Consider the following 16,780-nt stretch of genomic DNA (forward strand, 5'->3'; position numbering starts at 1 on the left):
TCAGATCTGGGAAACATTTTTCTCTGAGCCGCGCTTATGGCAAAATGACACTTCCTCCTGCTTCCTTCCCTACCCATCCATCCTCAACACCTGAACCCTCCTCAACCTCCACTGCTGCAGAGGCCACAAACTGGGAGCCTAGGAGCTGTCCACAGCCCTCGGTTCTGGTTTGTTTTCACCACACACAATCCTTTCACATTTTGAATGGGTTATCAGCTTAAAAGAAGATAACATTTCCAAAACAGCAGCAACAGCTGGATCTCCAACTTGAAAGACTGGAAGGTATGGCAACATGGAGTCCACAGCCCTGCGTGGTACCGAGACAGGAGTTGAATTCAGACGGGCCATGCACTGTCCAGGCGGCCATAGGCCTTACTGCTCCCTGCGGATCTCCAGCATCAAGAGCTGGTTGCCATCGATCACCTGTTTGCACCATGGTTTCTCCTCTTGTGTAACCTGGGCTGTTCCACAGCCGTCCGAACTGCTGCAGAGTGTGGCACAGTGAAAGCAGACGCCTGCTTGACTTATGGAAACTTGAGAAGATGTTTTTGGTGATGGTATGTACACCTATCATATGGGCCCAGAGGTGAGGTGTTACCACATTTTTAATCAACTTCTTTTTATTGAGGCTTAATTTGCATTTTAGCATCCATTTTAAGCATAGAGTTCACTAAGTTTTGACAAAGCTGTGTGACTCCTACCCCAATCAAGTTATAGAAGATTTTCCATCACCCTAAAATGTCCCTCTGGTATCCCCCCAGCCAATCCCCTCCCTGTCCCATCCCCAACCCCTGACAACCACTATATGCTTTCTGTCACTTAAAGGGGTTCTGGTACCAATTCCAACCTGGGATGTCATTTCCCCCACACCACCAAGCAGTTCCCCTGATACCAGCTGAGTGTCCTACAATTCAACTCAATTCTGACACTGTCTACCCAGAGAGAGTGAGTCGCTTCCATGCCCTTTCCCAGCACACCGCTTTCCCCAAGTTGCCACCCAGAAGCTCTCCAAGATCCATCCTTTCTGGTTTTTATGGTGGCTTCATTTACAAAGGTAAGATGGATTAAATCATTGGCCATTGGTGACTGATTCAACCTCCAGCCCCTCTCCCATCCCTGGAGGTGAGGGGTGGCAGGACTGAAAGTTCCAACCCTCCAATCACATAGTTGGTCCCACTGGCAATCAGCCCTCATCCTTAGATGGGGATCCAAAAGTCACCTTATTAGCATAACAAAAGACACCTTTGTTGCTCTCCTCACTTAGGAAATTCTAAGGGTTTTAAGAGCTCTGTGCCAGAAATGGGGATGAAGACCAAATATGTATTCATTATACATGGCAATATCACAGTCAGAGGCTATACTGTTATCTATATGGGCAGGTTGTTGCTTTTTATTGCCAAGTAGTGTTCCGTTGCATGGCTACATCACAGATTTAAAATCCATTCTCTTTTGATGGACACCTGGGCCGTTTCCAGTTTGGGACTATTATGATTAAAGCTGCCCCGAATATTTGCATGCAGACTTTGTGTATAGAGAGAGGCTCTCATCCTCCTGAGTAATACCTAGGAGGACCCTGCTGCCCGTAACCTCAGAAGTTGCCTCCAAAGCCCTCCTGTGTCTTTGAACTGGGCGATTCCTCACCAGGCTGGTTGGCATGTGGTCGGCATGCGGCAGCAGGAGTGCTGCTGGTACCGGCAGTCGGTGCGAAAACTTGCTGGCCTGTTTGTTCAGTTCACTTTGCAGTGAACTTTCCTGCTTACATTTTTTTTTTTTTTTCTGGCTGACCTCTTGATTTACAGCAAATAATTTGCTTGTTTTACAAAGTGTAAGAAAACAAGGAGTTATTTTAGTGGAGGCTTTTAGGGAACACCCTAGAAGAGTGGGTTGTGCTCTAAGCGTAGAGAACTGCTAGAAAACAATTATTAGGAAGGGGTGAGGGGACAAGGGAATCGGTGAGTTGCAAGCCCATGATTGTGCATAAATTACAAGTAGTAAATTAGGTATCCAGGAACACATCTCCTCATCTTCATATGGGCAGGGCATGTGTGATGGTGACTCCATGGGTACGAAGACTGGGTTGCTCTCCTGTTTCTAAGAACACTGCGTAAGGCCAAGTACCCTGCGCAGGGCCAAGTACCCTTCCACAGGGAGCACCGTTCATAGTCTCCACCCCACTCATTCAATCCTTTCTTGTTTCCATGGCAATCAAGATCCCATATTGGAGAACAGTATGGAGGTTCCTTAAGAAACTAAAAATGGAGCTACCATATGATCCAGCAATCCCACTCCTGGGCATATATCCAGAGGAAAACATGGTTTGAAAGGATACATGCACCCCAATGTTCATTGCAGTGCTGTTTATAATAGCCAAGATATGGAAGCAACCTAAATGTCCATCGACAGATGAATGGGAAAAGAAGATGAGGTACATATATACAATGGAATATTACTCAGCCATTAAAAAGACTGAAATAATGCCATTTGCAGCAACATGGATGGGCCTAGAGATTATCACACTAAGTGAAGTAAGTCAGACAGAGAAAGACAAATATCATATGAAATCGTTTATATGCGGAATCTAAAAAAAATGATACAAACGAACTTATTTGCAAAACAGAAACAGACTCACAGATTTAGAGAATGAATTTACGGTTATCAGGGGAGAAAAGGGGGTGGAGAGATAGATTGGGAGTTTGGGGTTGATAGATACATAGTGCTATATTTAAAGTAGATAACAAACAAGGACCTACTGTATAGCACAGGGAACCCTGCTTCTACTCTGTAATAACCTAAATGGGAAAAGAATTTGAAAAAGAATAGATACATGTATGTGTATAACTGAATCTCTCTGCTCTACACCTGAAACTAACACAACATTGTAAATCAACTATACTTCAATATAAAATTTTTAAAAATCTGATAACATGGGAATTTTTATCAATAAAAGGAGGAGAGCTTGCAGTGGAGACTATCAGATGATACTCGACCTTAGAAAGTGCCCATCCAGTAGTCTGTTCTTTGTCTTGTAGTGCTATGTCCACGTAGCTCCAGCCAGCCAGCTCTCAAAAGCCCCCTTCTGAATCATGGGGTGTCCCAATATTTTGATGCCAGAGCTACTGACTGGAACCATAAGAAATCTCCCCTAAGTACAGCCATAATAGGTAGGATAAACACTAAGATTTCATAACTCCTACAAAGCAAATAGAGTTTAGAAATTCCAGGATCATAAAACAAGTTAAAATAAAAGAAGACATCACTGGGTAGCTTCCAGTAGGATATAGGATGCTGAGGTACAGCTTCTTATCCATTAGAGTTAAGATGCGTTTGGCTGCAAGTTAGAGAATATCTGGCCAATAGTGAGCCAGCCATAGGGATGATTGGAGGTGGTCATCCCAGCTCAACAAGTTCATCAAGGGCCCAGGCCCTTTCCATCCTTCTTCTCTGCCACCTTTAGTTTGTTACCTTTCTTCTTCAAGTATGTGGTCTTACGGCCCCCAAACGGTTGCTGTAGCTCCAAGTATCATATCCTCACGTAAAATCTTCCAAACCAGGAAGGGAGAGGGCAGCTCCTCACACATCTGTCTCTTCTAGTAAGAAGGACTATCTTTCTCAGAGACCCTCAGCAGACTTCTTACCATTTTTTGGCTAAAATTGGGTCATGTGTCCATCCTGAGACCAGTCACCTATAAAGGGGAGGGAGATTGTCATGACTAGTTCCAATTACGATTCAACCCCTCGGGCTGGGGGATCTGCAACAGGGGATCATTGATTTAGTTGTCTCACTGTACCCTTCTAGTCTGAATTCAGTAAAACCACTCTCTTCCAAAAATATTTCTCTACCCCATTTCCTCTTCTGTACCATTTTCTCTCCCCTAGTTCCATGCCTCCAACTCCATGCACCTTCCCACTTCCAACAATGTTTATCAGATTTCGTTCATTCTAGCCAATTCTTCTCCTGGTATGTGACCCCAGCATCCTTCTCCCAGAATATGGGCCACCATCTTGATGTCCTGATCTCCCTCCATGATTTTTCAGAACTGGCCTTAAAGGGAACTCAGCAAGCTTCTCACTTCTCTTTGCAGAGTTTTAGCTGCCACAACTACCTGTATTGCTTTGGCCTTTTTTTTTTTTTTCCAACCAGAGGGGTCATGTCAGAGAGAGGAAGGTAAAAAGTTGAACACTTTCTCACACTATTTTACTCTATTTGTTTCCCCACCCTAGCCTCTGTCTTTCACCTCTGATTCTCCTCTCCCAGAATCTATGGCCTGACTTTTCTACCACGTCTCTTTCTAATTCCTTTTTTTTTTTTTTTTTAGCAGTACGCGGGCCCCTCACTGTTGTGGCCTCTCCCGTTGCAGAGCACAGGCTCCGGACGCGCAGGCTCAGCGGCCATGGTTCACAGGCCCAGCCGCTCCGCGGCATGTGGGATCTTCCCGGACCGGGGCATGAACCCGTGACCCCTGCATCGGCAGGTGGACTCCCAACCACTGCGCCACCAGGGAAACCCTCTTTCTACTTCCTATTGCTGCTCTGCTTCTTCCTTTTGGATGATTTTTGCAACTAATTTTGCAGACTCCCAGTCTTCTTGTTCCTACCTACCCCCATCTGTTCTTCACCTCCCACCCCCTCTCCCCCAACCCTAACCTGGTCTACTTTTTGCCCCTTCCCAGGGTCCAAGTGAAGCAGATTTACTTCTCCTGCTTTGCATCACAGCTTCCCTTGCCCCACCAGGCACATACACAGACTTGCTAAACTATCCTAAGATTCTGGTCACAGGTGATGTATTCAGCTCAGGAAAAGTTATCAAGTCAGCCACCTCCCTGTGCCTCCCTGCTTCCTGCCTGCCCCTCTGCCCTACTCTGACTGACACTGGTTCATGGATAGTCTGAGCTGCAGTGGTTTCAACACTCACCGCCTTCAGTCAGGCTGCAGTGGACCATCTTTGCCAATTTCTTAATGACTTATTGAGTGGCTTTCCTAGGCTTCTGGTCACGCTTGGTGATTTAAAACTCCTAGCCTCCTCCCCATTCTCCTACGAACTGAGACTTGACCTGTGGCCCAGGGAACCTATGGCAGAGATGAATCTAGTCTACACTTCTTCCCATCCTTCTGGGTTACACTGCCCTAGGTTTTGTGGGGGGACACTTCCTTCTAAGAGGGAACGGTTCCTACTCCCATGGCCATCAATGACTCCCTTTTATAAACCTTTAAAAACTTGTTTTGTTAATTAACAAAATTATACTGCTAAGAGACCTAGTTCTCTAAAAATCACAGACTGGGAACTCCCTGGTGGTCCAGTGGTTAGGACTGTGCACTTTCACTGCCGGGACCCGGGTTCGGTCCCTGGTCAGGGAACTAAGATCCCAAGCTGTGTGGCATGGCCAAAATAATAATAATAATAAATTTAAAATAAATAAATAAAATAAAATCACAGACTGTCAGCAACATGGCTATTTGAAATCCCATCAGTGAGAATGGAATCCCATCATTCCTCTGCTGCTTGCAGGCTCTGGGCAGGAACCTGTGACGCAGAGAAGCAGCCTTGCTTTTCAGCCCCCCCCCCAGCTTCAGATAAGGAGTTTTCAGGCACGAAATTCTACCTTTATCTTTATTTTGTATTTTCCAAAGAATCGGACCCTGGGTCTGCTTCTCAGCCCAGGCTGAGCCTGAGACGCTTCCTCTGGAGAGCGGTCTCCTTTGCTCCAGCAAGAAAATGAACTTTGTTGGACTGCAGTTGTGTGAGACAGGCTTCATCACTCTGAGTGAGGAGACCTGTTACCTAGCTCATGCGTTCTCAGAACAGGCAGTATTGCTCCCAAAGATGTGAAAATTAGTTCTGGGGGAGCCAAAAAGTCTTACAGTGGTTTGTGGCCTTCCAAAAGGCACACACACAAACAGATACATGGTATGTCTGTTGTATCAAAATTTCATGGGCAGGGAGGGAAGGTACTGAGTAGGAGGAAAAGATCCTAGAAGGCTCCTTGAGGGAACAAGGATACAAAAGTTTGAGCAACAGTGCTTTAGCTAATACTGAATAGCTTTTGGTGTCTGCTGTGAGTCAGGTACCCGGATGCTGGCTCTCTTTGGCAGCTAGAATTGAGTTCTTCTGACCTAGGTCTTGGGAGACCCAACCTGGTTTGACCTCTCCCAGCACCCCAGAACTCCCCCACTCAGCCCTGTTCCTGCGATGCCCTCATCCACAGGAGCCTCATACCTGCTTGGTCTGCCAGATGCGGAGAGTGCCTGGTGCCCCGTCATTCACGCAGACGCACCCACACCATCTCTCTGCCCGTCTCCCTCCTCTGCTTAGATGGGCACAGGGCAGCTGCCCCAGAACACGTGCTCTACTCCTTGAGCACCCCTTTCCCTTGACTTCCGAGAGATATGGAGAACACGACAACTCTGCCTTCACCACCACCCAGCCTCTGATGACTTTTCATCCTCCCCACCCGTCAGCCTTCAGTTTACACAGACTGGGGTAGGGGTGGGGTCCTGGGTGACAGCTGGGGGCAGCAAAGCCAGCTGAGCTGCCTCTTCTTCCTCGGTGTCAACTCTGGGGAGGAGTCAGACTCCTGTTCTCCATGGCTCTCTCTGGAATGCGGGGTTTCCAACTCTTCTTTGTCCTCACTCGTGGGTCCTTGCTAGCACTCCTGGAGCTGCAGGACTCCACGTCACCACTGTGCCCTTTCTGAACCACTCAGACCCATGTTCACATCAAGGTCTGAGTGCCTTAGGACAGACAGATGAGCCATGGGACAGAGGGACAGCTCATGCCTTCATCTCTGTACAGAGACGATGTCTCTCTCCCTCCACCTGAGACCCAGTCCCCATCCACAGCCAGTCCTCATTCCCCAGCGACCTTAACCTCAGGGAGAAAACAGATGCTAAAGACGTTAGTATTGAAATCCCGGAAGTTCTGAGCGCAGCCATCTGCACACAGTAAGTGCACCATAAATGTTTTCGAACTAAAGCTGACCGGGACTTCCCTGGCAGTCCAGTGGTTAAAACTCCGAGCTTCCACTGCGGGGGGCGCAGGTTTGATCCCTGGTCAGGGAACTAAGATCCCACATGCTGTGCGGTGCGGCCAAAATAAAAAAATAAGAGACTTCTTGGTTTGTCATTAAAAGAAAAAAAAAGAAAAAACAAACTAGAAAAAGAAATAATAAAGCTGACAGTGGGAACAGGCGCCAGCATTTCTCTGGTTGCTTTCCGAGGGGAGGAGGCCCAGACCAATGCTTTCTAATGCGCCACCCCGCAGTGGAAAACGAAAAATTACTAAGTGATCACACTTTGATAAAAACACCTCTTAAGAGCACACATTTGTCTTTGTAGTAACCCGAAGTCAACTGGGCTAACTAATTCTCTTCATTTATTTTTCTTCCAAGAGGGTTTCTTTACTGGGAGGAGGATGTGTCTACACAAATAGTCGATCTGCTTTGCATCTAGTTATGCTTCTCATTGTGGCCTGTTTACATTTGTCCTGAGGTCAGACTGGCTCGGCCGACTCTGGAAGTTCGGCTGGGCCCAGTCACGGCAGATGACACACAGCTGGTGGCAGAGTGGCTCAGGGACCTGAGTTTCAGAGTCAACTAATTTCAGCTTCCAGGCCTGCTTCCATCACTTATTGGCTATGGGATCTCAGGGGAGAGACTTCACCTCGCCGGGCCCATTCCCTCACCTGTAGAACGGGAAGAGTCATAGTACCTGCCTCACGGCTACTGAGAAGATTAAAGACGATGTCAGGCTAAGCCCTTAAGATAGGTTCGCTATTACTTTTATTCTTCCGATCCAAATCCTCTCCCAGCAACTAGGCATCTTATAGTTTAACACTTCTCCTTCAGAGTCTTCGTATTTTATCCTTCCATCCATCAACACCACCTAAGGTACACTCACATACACCACCCACACACACCATAAAAAAAAAGATTAAGAAAAAACCATTCTCTTTTGCTTGCTACCAAGTTTATTTAGGTAATTTTTCTTCTGTCATTTTTCATGAATGTCCCTGAAAGTCTGAATTTATTGAACAGTGGAAACTTGCTGGAAGAGCGCATGTCACAGCAGGGTGCTCCCTCATTCCTGGAGTCCTGTGTCCCCATTCCTGCCCAGCTGAGTCGGTAGTTCTGAAGGATAGATTCTTCCTCTCTCCTGTCCCAAGTCGCTGGGCAGCTCCCTCAGACCCTGGACGCTGCTGTCAGCTCCTCCTTCACCTTCAGCAAAGCCCAGGAGCTCGCCTGCTGCCCCGGGGAGCTCCTTATTCTCCAGAGTTCTCTCTCACCGTGACCGCCCCCTGAGCGTGTTGGGGCATGGGAAGGGAGGGTAGCGTGGCGAGATCAAGAGCTGGGCTAAGGCTGGGTACCTGCTCTGACCCAAACAGTGCCCGTCCCCAGCCTGCCTCTCCCAGGTGCTGCCTGACTTGAGCTTGGAACTGCCCCAGGGATGATCTGCTCTGCAGGCCAGTCCCCCTGGCCACCCGCTCCAGAGCCCCCCCATATGTTAGACAGCTCCTGTGGCGGCCCCTCTCCTTCACTTTTCAGTGTCACGCTGCCTTCCTGCCACCAAGGGCCACAGGCTCCAGTCAGCCTCCCCAGCAGCCCCTGGAAGTCAGCTTGGAACCCAGATGATGAGAAATAGTAAAGGGTGTCGACACAGGAGTTCAGGGTGTTGAGGGGCAGCACGGAATTCTCCACTTCGGGCTTTCACCCTGGGTGTAGCCCACAGCATGGGACACGTTGTAGGGCCCAAAGCAGACGAGAAAGTTGAGCAGCATGGCTGCTGCGAGCCCACCACCCTCTTCCGCCGGCGCTGGCTGGCTCCCTTACCAAGTATGCACACTGGGCGGCTATAGCAGTAGCTGGTGATGAGCAGGGGCACCCCAAAAAGGACCGCAGCCATCTCCAGCTGGACAGGCAGGAGAAAGGCCAGCTGATCCTTCCGGAATTCCAGGTAGCAGGTCCCACCAGCTGATCCTTCCGGAATTCCAGGTAGCAGGTCCCGCCAGCTGATCCTTCCAGAATTCCAGGTAGCAGGTCCCGTTGATACCCTGGGTGGGGGAGGAGCGCCCCGAGAATTCAGTGACATAGACCACACTGCAGTGAGCGGCGGCCAGGAGCCAGCAGGCCCCGCTGACCAGGCCAGCCTGTCCCGGCCTTGGCCGGGTCTGGTACCGAACTGGGTAGGCCACGCTCAGGAAGCACTCATCGCTCACAGCTGCCAGGAAGAGGGACGGGAGATAGATGGTGGTGAAGAAGAGGAATCTGGAGAAGGGGCAGAAGATGAAGGGCAGGGGCCAGCGCGTGCCGCTCGCTGCCTTCACCACGTGGAATGGCAGGAAGGGCACCAGGGTGCGGGGCCGAGAGGGTCAGGTTCAGCAAGAGCACACGCACGGCCGCCGGACAGTGCTGCAGCTGGTCCACGAGGATCACCAGGGCCTCCAGCTTCAGGGGAAGCCCTGCGAGGAAGGTGAAGAGGTACATGGAGCAGTGGAGCCCGTGACTGCCGAGGATGAAGGACCGGTCTGAGCTGGTGTTTGTGGTCATGGCCACTAGCAAGAGAGGGACAGAGATGACAGTCTGGGTGGGCGTCTTGCACCATCCACTTCTCAGCTATCAGAAGGGAACGTCATCGCCAGCCTCACTCCCTCATGCCCCCAGTGCTTTCCCCAGCGGGGTCAGCCTGCCTGTCTTCCTGGTCATAGCCTGGCTCCTATCCCTTTCCTGTCGCTCTCTTCCTGGTCACACCCTGTCTGCTGTTTCCTTTCTCTAAGCACCAAGGTGCCGTCCACAGAGCCCCTCAGGGTCCCGTGCTTACCTGCTGCTTTGAGAACCCAAGTTCTCTGCCGCTCAGCAACTCGCCGGCTCCTCTAGAACAAGTCCGGTGAGCTATTATCTGGCAGAACTGATAAAAACCTGGCAGTACTGATAAAAACCTGGCAGTGCCCGTGATGTCACTCACTGCCGAGCAATGGCACAAAAGATGCCGTTAGCTCTGTGAGCAGTGCCGGCCCAGTCCACAAAATGAGGGGCAAATTCCACGACCGCCTGCACGCCTCGCTCCCCAGCAGCCTCAGATGGGACGAACAGACATCGTCTTCTTCCCTCTGATCCCCTACTTGAATTGTATCTGCTCCTCTAGAATGGCGCTCAACCAGTTTGCCTTGTTGTAAGGGTAGGAAGTGTGATACAGTGAGGTAGAGCTTGGGCTCTGGAGCCGGGGCTTGGGTTCAATGCTGGTCCTATCACTTACTAACTCTGTGATTTGGGGCAAGTGACTTAAGCCCTCTGTGTCTCTGCTTTCTCATCTATAAAACAGGGATAGTCATAACCAGTCTCATAGGCTTGTGTACATTAAAGCGTTAATATGTGTCAAAGGCTAAGTTCAGTGGTAAGTATGGTGAGCCCTTGACAGACGCCGTCTGCCAGCCACTCGAGGGGGCTTGTCTCTGGGCTGATAGTAATAATATTAACGTTGGTGGCAATGATGATGACGGCTACCTTTCAGTGGGCACATACTCCATGGCAGACCCACTGCTTCTCAGGGCATCACCTTATGTCTTGAAATCCTCACAGTGGGGAAGTGATTCACTCCAGGTAATACAGCTTGTTAAGTATCACCACCAGGATTCAAACGTCTGTCCAGCTTCAGAGAGTATTTACTTATTCATTCAAATATTTATGGAGTGCAATGAGATACCATTTCATACACCCACTAGCATGGCTATAAGCAAAAAAAAAAAAAAAAAAAATCAGATAATACCAAGTGTTGGTGAGGATGTGGAGAAATGGGAATCCTCATACCACGTAACCCGATTCTGCTATAGGTATCTACTTAAGAGAAATGAAAACATATGTCCACGCAGAGATTGGCCCATAAATGTTCATAATAGCATTAGTCATAATAACCAAAAAGTGGAAACATCACCTGGTGGTCTATCAGCCAATGAACGGATAAACCATGTGGCATAGTCATAAAATGGAATACTATTTGGCAATGAAAAGGAATGAAATACCCATGTATACCATAACACAGATAAACCTAAAAACATTGTGCTAGGTGAAACAAGCCAGACATAGAAGACCATGTATGTTTCCATTTTTATGAAATGTCCGGAATAGGCAAATGTGTAGAGACAGAAGGTAGATTACTGGTGGCCTGGGGACTGAGAGTGGAAATGGGATTAACGGTAAGTGAATATGAGGGATCTTCCTGGGGTGATAAAAATGTCCTAAATTGGACTATCGTGATATAATATAATCCACACCTTGGTAAATTTACTAAAGATCACGGAATTGTACATTTAAAGTGGGTGAATTTTATGATATGTAAATTTTATCTCAAATAAGTTGTTAGAAGTACAGCAGTGAACAAAACAAGAAGTACAGCAGTCTCGGGGCGGGGGTGTCTCAGTGGTGGGAGGATAATAAAGACATCAATAACACAGAGGCTGAGAGCCCCTGGAGCAAACAGCGCAAGCAGAGGGAACGGGGGGCGGTGCACAGGCTTGACCTGCTAGGGGCACTGGTAGAAGGTTCAGGGCCCAAGGGGCGAGGGTCACCAGAGGATGCTGGGGGAGGGTCGTGCGGAGCCCCAGGGAGGAACTGAAATCTCCCCTAAGTGGAGGAGGCACAAGTCACTGGAAGACGTGGCCCGGCACCAGCAGGTGCTCCGGTGCTGTGGAAGGGAGAGTGGTTCTCGTGTTACAGGAGGAGCTGCCTGGGCTGGAGTTCGGCCTTCGGCTGAAATCCTCTGTTGTCACCACTGCGCAGAGAACAGACTTGTTTCTGGCTTCGGCAGAGCCTCAGACAAGTGACTGAACTTCTCTGGCCCATTTCCATATTTTTAAACAGGGATAATAAGACTTCTTTGGAGGGCTGTTATGAGCATTCACTCACTCAGCAAATATTAGCCGCAAGCCTACCGTGTGCTCGGCTCTCTGCTAGTTGCTGGGGATATATCAGCAAATGAAACAAAAATCCTTGCCCTTGTAGACAGTTTTTTGTTTTTTTTTTTTCTTTTTGGCCGTACCACGCGGCACGCGGGATCTTAGTTCCCCGACCAGGGATCAAACCAGTGCCCCCTATAGTGGAAGTGCAGGGTCTTAACCGCTGGCCCTCCAGGGGAGTCCCCCCTTGTAGACATTTAGGCACGAAAAGAGTTAACTTGTGTAAACCAGTTCGTGCTTGTCAGGCACGTAGCTGCCACTTTTTTGCTTCTGTGTGTTCATGTCTTTATCGTCATTAGAGGAACGTCTGTTTCCTACTCCTCGCCTCAGAGCAGAGACGCCCAGACTTTTGGCTCTCGCGGCCACTGTCCCCTGCCCACTCTCTCTCGGGTTCAGGGTGCTACCATTCACCTTCGCAAAAGGGACCACAAGGACAGGCGTTAACCCTGATACCCCAAGTTTTCTAAATGTCCCCTGATCCTCCTGGAAGGATCACATCCTATGTCCCCCCCCCTTCTTTGCTGTAGGGCGTCGGGTAAATTTCTAAACCCCCGCAAAATGAAGATGACCACAGGCAACTCATGCAGCACCTTAGTGCAAATTAGGAAAAGGTACACCCTGCAGGTGAGCACAGCCCAGCACCAGGGTGCACTGCTTGAGGAGCGCCTTTGTTCAAATTAGAATAAGTTGCTGCTTCCCCTGGCTGGAAGCAGCCCCAGGCCAGGCCCACGGCTTGGTGAGCAAAGCACAGGGTAGAATCTAGTCGGTGTTTGCCCCTCTGCCTGACACCCTCTTGCAGTGAGCAGTCTGCTCATCTGCACAGCAGTCGCATGGCTAAATCAAAGGAACGTGGGAGGATGAAACGAGACAACACTTGTAACGCACTTGGCATGGTGACTGTCACGTATATTTCTGGTATGGCTGGTGTTTTCCCTTCCCCCGGCATCTTTTCCTACCAGCGTCCTGTTCACAGTTCTAATGCTGCCCCCTTGTGGGTGTCACATGGTATAACAGTGTCATTACCTTGCCTCCGGCCTCTTATTCAGAAATTCAAAATGGTCTTTCCTAGGAAATGATTTTGGAGTAACAGCTCCCAAAGTAGACCATCAGAGTGGCGGCAGTTCCTCTGGCTTAGAAGCAGACCTCCCTCCCTCCTTCCCCACAGGGCACACTGGCAGTCAGGCCAGTCAGGACGCAGAAAAGGAACGGACAGAGGTGGGAAATCGCGCAGACGTGTGCCGAGGCAGCTTACCTTCCTCCCGTGACCCAGCTCCAGGCCTCCATTCTTTCTCCACCTGGGATGCCATCTTCCGCCAGGCTCAGTTCTTCCCATAAGTGGCTCCGGGGATGCCCCCCAGGCAAAACCGCCCTGCAGTTCCTTTGGAGCAGCCCTCGCCAGGCGCCTGGAGAAGCAGTCTGGCTCTCCTGCTCCCTGCCCCTCCCCCATGCGGTGATGACTACTTCTGGGACGGCCCCCCGTTTGTTTTTGCCCCACGTGTTGTCCCCCGGCCAGCGCCCCCTCCCAAGTAGCCGGTCACCAGTGGGTTGAGGACCACGCTCCACGCACCTGTAATGAGCCCCAGCTTCCGCCAGCAGCCTCCGATGCTGGGGTGCAGGAAGCCAGCCACGTTGGAGGCATTGTAGGGTCCCAAGCAGAGCAGCAGCGTGAGCAGAGCCCCACCGGCCACCCAGGCCGCCTTGAGCTTCCGTCTGTGGCTCAGGCCTGAGCGGGCCAGTGCCCGGAGGCAGCCCACGTAGCAGAAGGCCGTGATGACCAGGGGCAGAAAGAAGAGCAGCAGAGAGAGGCTGAAGCGTGCGGGGCCCGCCAAGGCCGGGTCCCAGGCCTCCAGGCAGACTGGAGAGCCGTTCACTGGCGTGCTGATGCCCAGGGAGCTGGTGGTATTGTCCAGCCAGCCTCCCGGAGCCTCCAACCCAAAGACCAGCCCCAGGTGACAGAGGACAAGGGCCCATATGGCCACACACACGCCCCAGGAATAGCGCGGCCTCCGGGCGGCTTGGTAGCCCAAGGGGAAGGCGGCTCCCAGGTAGCGGCCGACGCTCAGGGCGGCCAGGAAGCCCGCGCCCGCGTAGAGCGGAGCGAAGTGGACCAGGGCGAAGGCAGGACAGAGTGAGGCCGGCAGGGGCCAGGCTCCCCCAGCCAGGGCCTCCGCCGCCTTCAGGGGAAGAGACGTCGCCAGCAGGAGGTCGGAGCAGCCCAGGTGGAGGGCATAGACCAGGCTGGGGGTGAGGCGCAGCCGGGCGTGGGACACGGCGCCTGCGATGGCCAGGGCGTTGAGCGGGAAGCCCAGCGCGAAGGCGGCCATATAGAGGGCGAAGGAGAGCTGCGGGGGCAGGTGCATGGGGCCCCTCGTGCGCACCACTGGCTCCCTGCCCCCAGATCTCAGGGCCCGGAAAGGGGGCTCCCAGAGTCACAGACTGGTTTTAGCACTTGCTCAGGGTGCGAGAAGCCATCTAGTGGGAGAGCTGGGGAGACAGACGCCGGTAGGGGGAGGTGGCCTGGGTTAGAAGCGAGGACCACTAGCCGTCAGTCCTCTGTTTTCTCTCCACCACGTGCCCCCTTAAAATGAAGCGAGCGATCGTGGTGTCACGGGAGGAGATGGAGCACAGGCGTGCAGGTCCCGGAAGAGGGAAGGCCTCTTGCTTTCTGAGACTCTGGGGAGACAAGCGGAGGAGAGAATTCAGAGCAGAGTTGAGGGACTTCCCCGGCGGCCCAGTGGTTAAGACTTCGCCTTCCAATGCAGGGGCTGAGGGTTCGATCCCCGGTTGGGCAGCTAAGATCCCACATGCCTCGTGGCCAAAAAACCAAAACATAAAACTGAAGCAATATTGTAACAAATTCAATAAAGACTTTAAAAATGGTCCACATCAAAAACATCTTTAAAAAAGAAGAAGAAGAAGAAAATGAACAGAGTTGATCCCGACAGTATGTATTTTTCTCAGGAAAGGAAGCTAGATTCCTGTGTTCACACCCCTTCCCCAGTTCCCTGGAAAGAGAAGGAGCTGTTCCCCTACAGCAGGCAGTGCGGGGCTGGTGGCAACGCCTAGCCGAGGGGAAGTCGGGGTTGTAGGTTGTAGCAAAGGGCAGGAGAAGGAGGTCTCCCGGGGAGAGTCCAGGGATAAGCCAGGTCCCACTGGTGTCACAGGGAATGACTTTAGCCAGCCTCAGGGGTTCCCCCTAAGCGGAGGCTTCTGGGGATCTGGGGAAAAATTGTGGTGGGGAGAGAAGCCACAGAAAGAGGGACTCACCTCTTGGTGCTGCCAGGTGTCTCTGAGGCTCAGGAGTCCCCTGAGGGAGGGTGGCCAGGATGGGCAGTGAGCCGGAAGGGAGAGAAGGGCGGGGAGGCAGAGCCATTAGCCTGAGGCAGTCACAGCCTGGATGAGCAGCTAATGGGGCATCTCAGAAGGAGGTGAGGGTCCAAGATGATGCAAACACAGGAAGGGGAGAGGTTAGAAATGTGGGCTTTTCCTGGGGGGAGTGAAGAGTGCGTAGCCAGCACCTTTTTTTTTTTTAATTTTTATTGAATATAGTTGCTTTACAATGTTGCGTTAGTTTCTGCTGAGTTGCTTTACAATGTTGCGTTAGTTTCTGCTGTACGGCAAAGTGAATCAGCTATACATATACATATATCCCCTCCTTTTTGGATTTCCTTCCCATTTAGGTCACCACAGAGCATTGAGTAGCGTTCCCTGTGCTATACAGTAGGTTCTCATTAGTTATCTATTTTATACATAGCAATGTATATACGTCAATCCCAATCTCCCAGTTCATCCCGCTGCCCCTTTCTCCCCTTGGTGTCCATACATGTGTTCTCTACGTCTGTGTCTCTATTTCTGCTTTGCAAATAGGTTCATCTGTACCATTTTTCTAGATTCCACATATATGTGTTAATATTCGATATTTGTTTTTCTCTGTCTGCCTTACTTCACTCTGTATGACAGTCTCTAGGTCCATCCACGTCTCTGCAAATGGAACAATTTCGTTCCTTCTTATGGCTGAGTAATATTCCGTGGTGTATATGTACCCACATCTTCTTTATTCATTCCTCTGTTGATGGACATTTAGGTTGCTTCCATGTCCTGCTATTGTAAATAGAGCTGCAATGAACATTGGGGTGCGTGTATCTTTTGGAATTATCAGCACCTTTAAAGAGCAGGGTTGGTGGTACAACCAGAACACACCTTTATTCCATCCCCACCCCCGCCAGCCCGTTCAAACCGGCTCTGGGGGTTTAGTCTTCTCTACTCCTGGACGAGCTTGTGGGCAGGCCCAGGCTCACTCCCAGATAATAAGTCCCTCTAGTCACCCATACCAGCTCCACTTGGCATTTACTATGTGGGACAATGAGATCATCATTCCCAGTTAGAGCTTCTACTCTCCCCCCACCTGCACAGGCCTTGGGCTCCTCCATCCTCCCTCTCCTTTCCCCTCCGACCTGATGACAGTGGTTTATGGCCCTCCCTGTTTCGGCAGGAGGGAGAGAAGGAGAGACCTGGAACAAGCCAAGTCGAGTTCGGTGGCACTGAAGTACCCGGGCTGTGGTCTCCACCCTGCCTCTCTCTGGGCTGCACGGATGTCAAGAGGGACTCCTCCCTGGGGCACCCGTAGGGACGTTGGGTGGCGCGTGCCTGCAGCTGGCCGCTTAACATTCCTCTCAGTCCCTGAGAACTTGGTCGTTCACCTCCCTGTTGGGGTCATCCTGCCCTTCTAAGGAGACCTCCTGAGATTTAAAGCGGCCCTAAGCTGTCTCTGTGATTCTCTTTCTGTCTCTGACTGTGCACGTGTCTCTCTATCTGTCTGTCTCTCTCCTGCCTCAGGCT

General features: G+C 50.8%; 2 protein-coding genes across 2 annotated transcripts; both read right to left on the reverse strand.

Annotated features, from left to right (window-relative positions):
* Positions 1 to 372: 372 nt before the first annotated feature.
* FFAR3 (free fatty acid receptor 3) lies at positions 373 to 9,539 on the reverse strand. The gene is given in 6 exon segments (XM_060132109.1): positions 373 to 484; positions 8,458 to 8,683; positions 8,686 to 8,787; positions 8,790 to 8,969; positions 9,043 to 9,352; positions 9,354 to 9,539. Coding segments are annotated over 6 exon segments (1,116 nt in total).
* A 3,859-nt stretch (positions 9,540 to 13,398) lies between these two features.
* On the reverse strand, positions 13,399 to 14,301 carry FFAR1 (free fatty acid receptor 1). The gene has a single exon (XM_060132209.1). The coding sequence runs from the start codon at positions 14,299 to 14,301 to the stop codon at positions 13,399 to 13,401; it is 903 nt and encodes a 300-aa protein (XP_059988192.1).
* Between the last annotated feature and the right edge of the window lie 2,479 nt (positions 14,302 to 16,780).

This window comes from Lagenorhynchus albirostris, chromosome 19 (assembly GCF_949774975.1).
Source record: "Lagenorhynchus albirostris chromosome 19, mLagAlb1.1, whole genome shotgun sequence".
Classification (NCBI taxonomy): domain Eukaryota; kingdom Metazoa; phylum Chordata; class Mammalia; order Artiodactyla; family Delphinidae; genus Lagenorhynchus; species Lagenorhynchus albirostris.

Bases quoted from the DNA above. Each gene is read 5' to 3' on its own strand.
- FFAR1 (XM_060132209.1), bottom strand. From the start codon at position 14,301: ATGCACCTGCCCCCGCAGCTCTCCTTCGCCCTCTATATGGCCGCCTTC.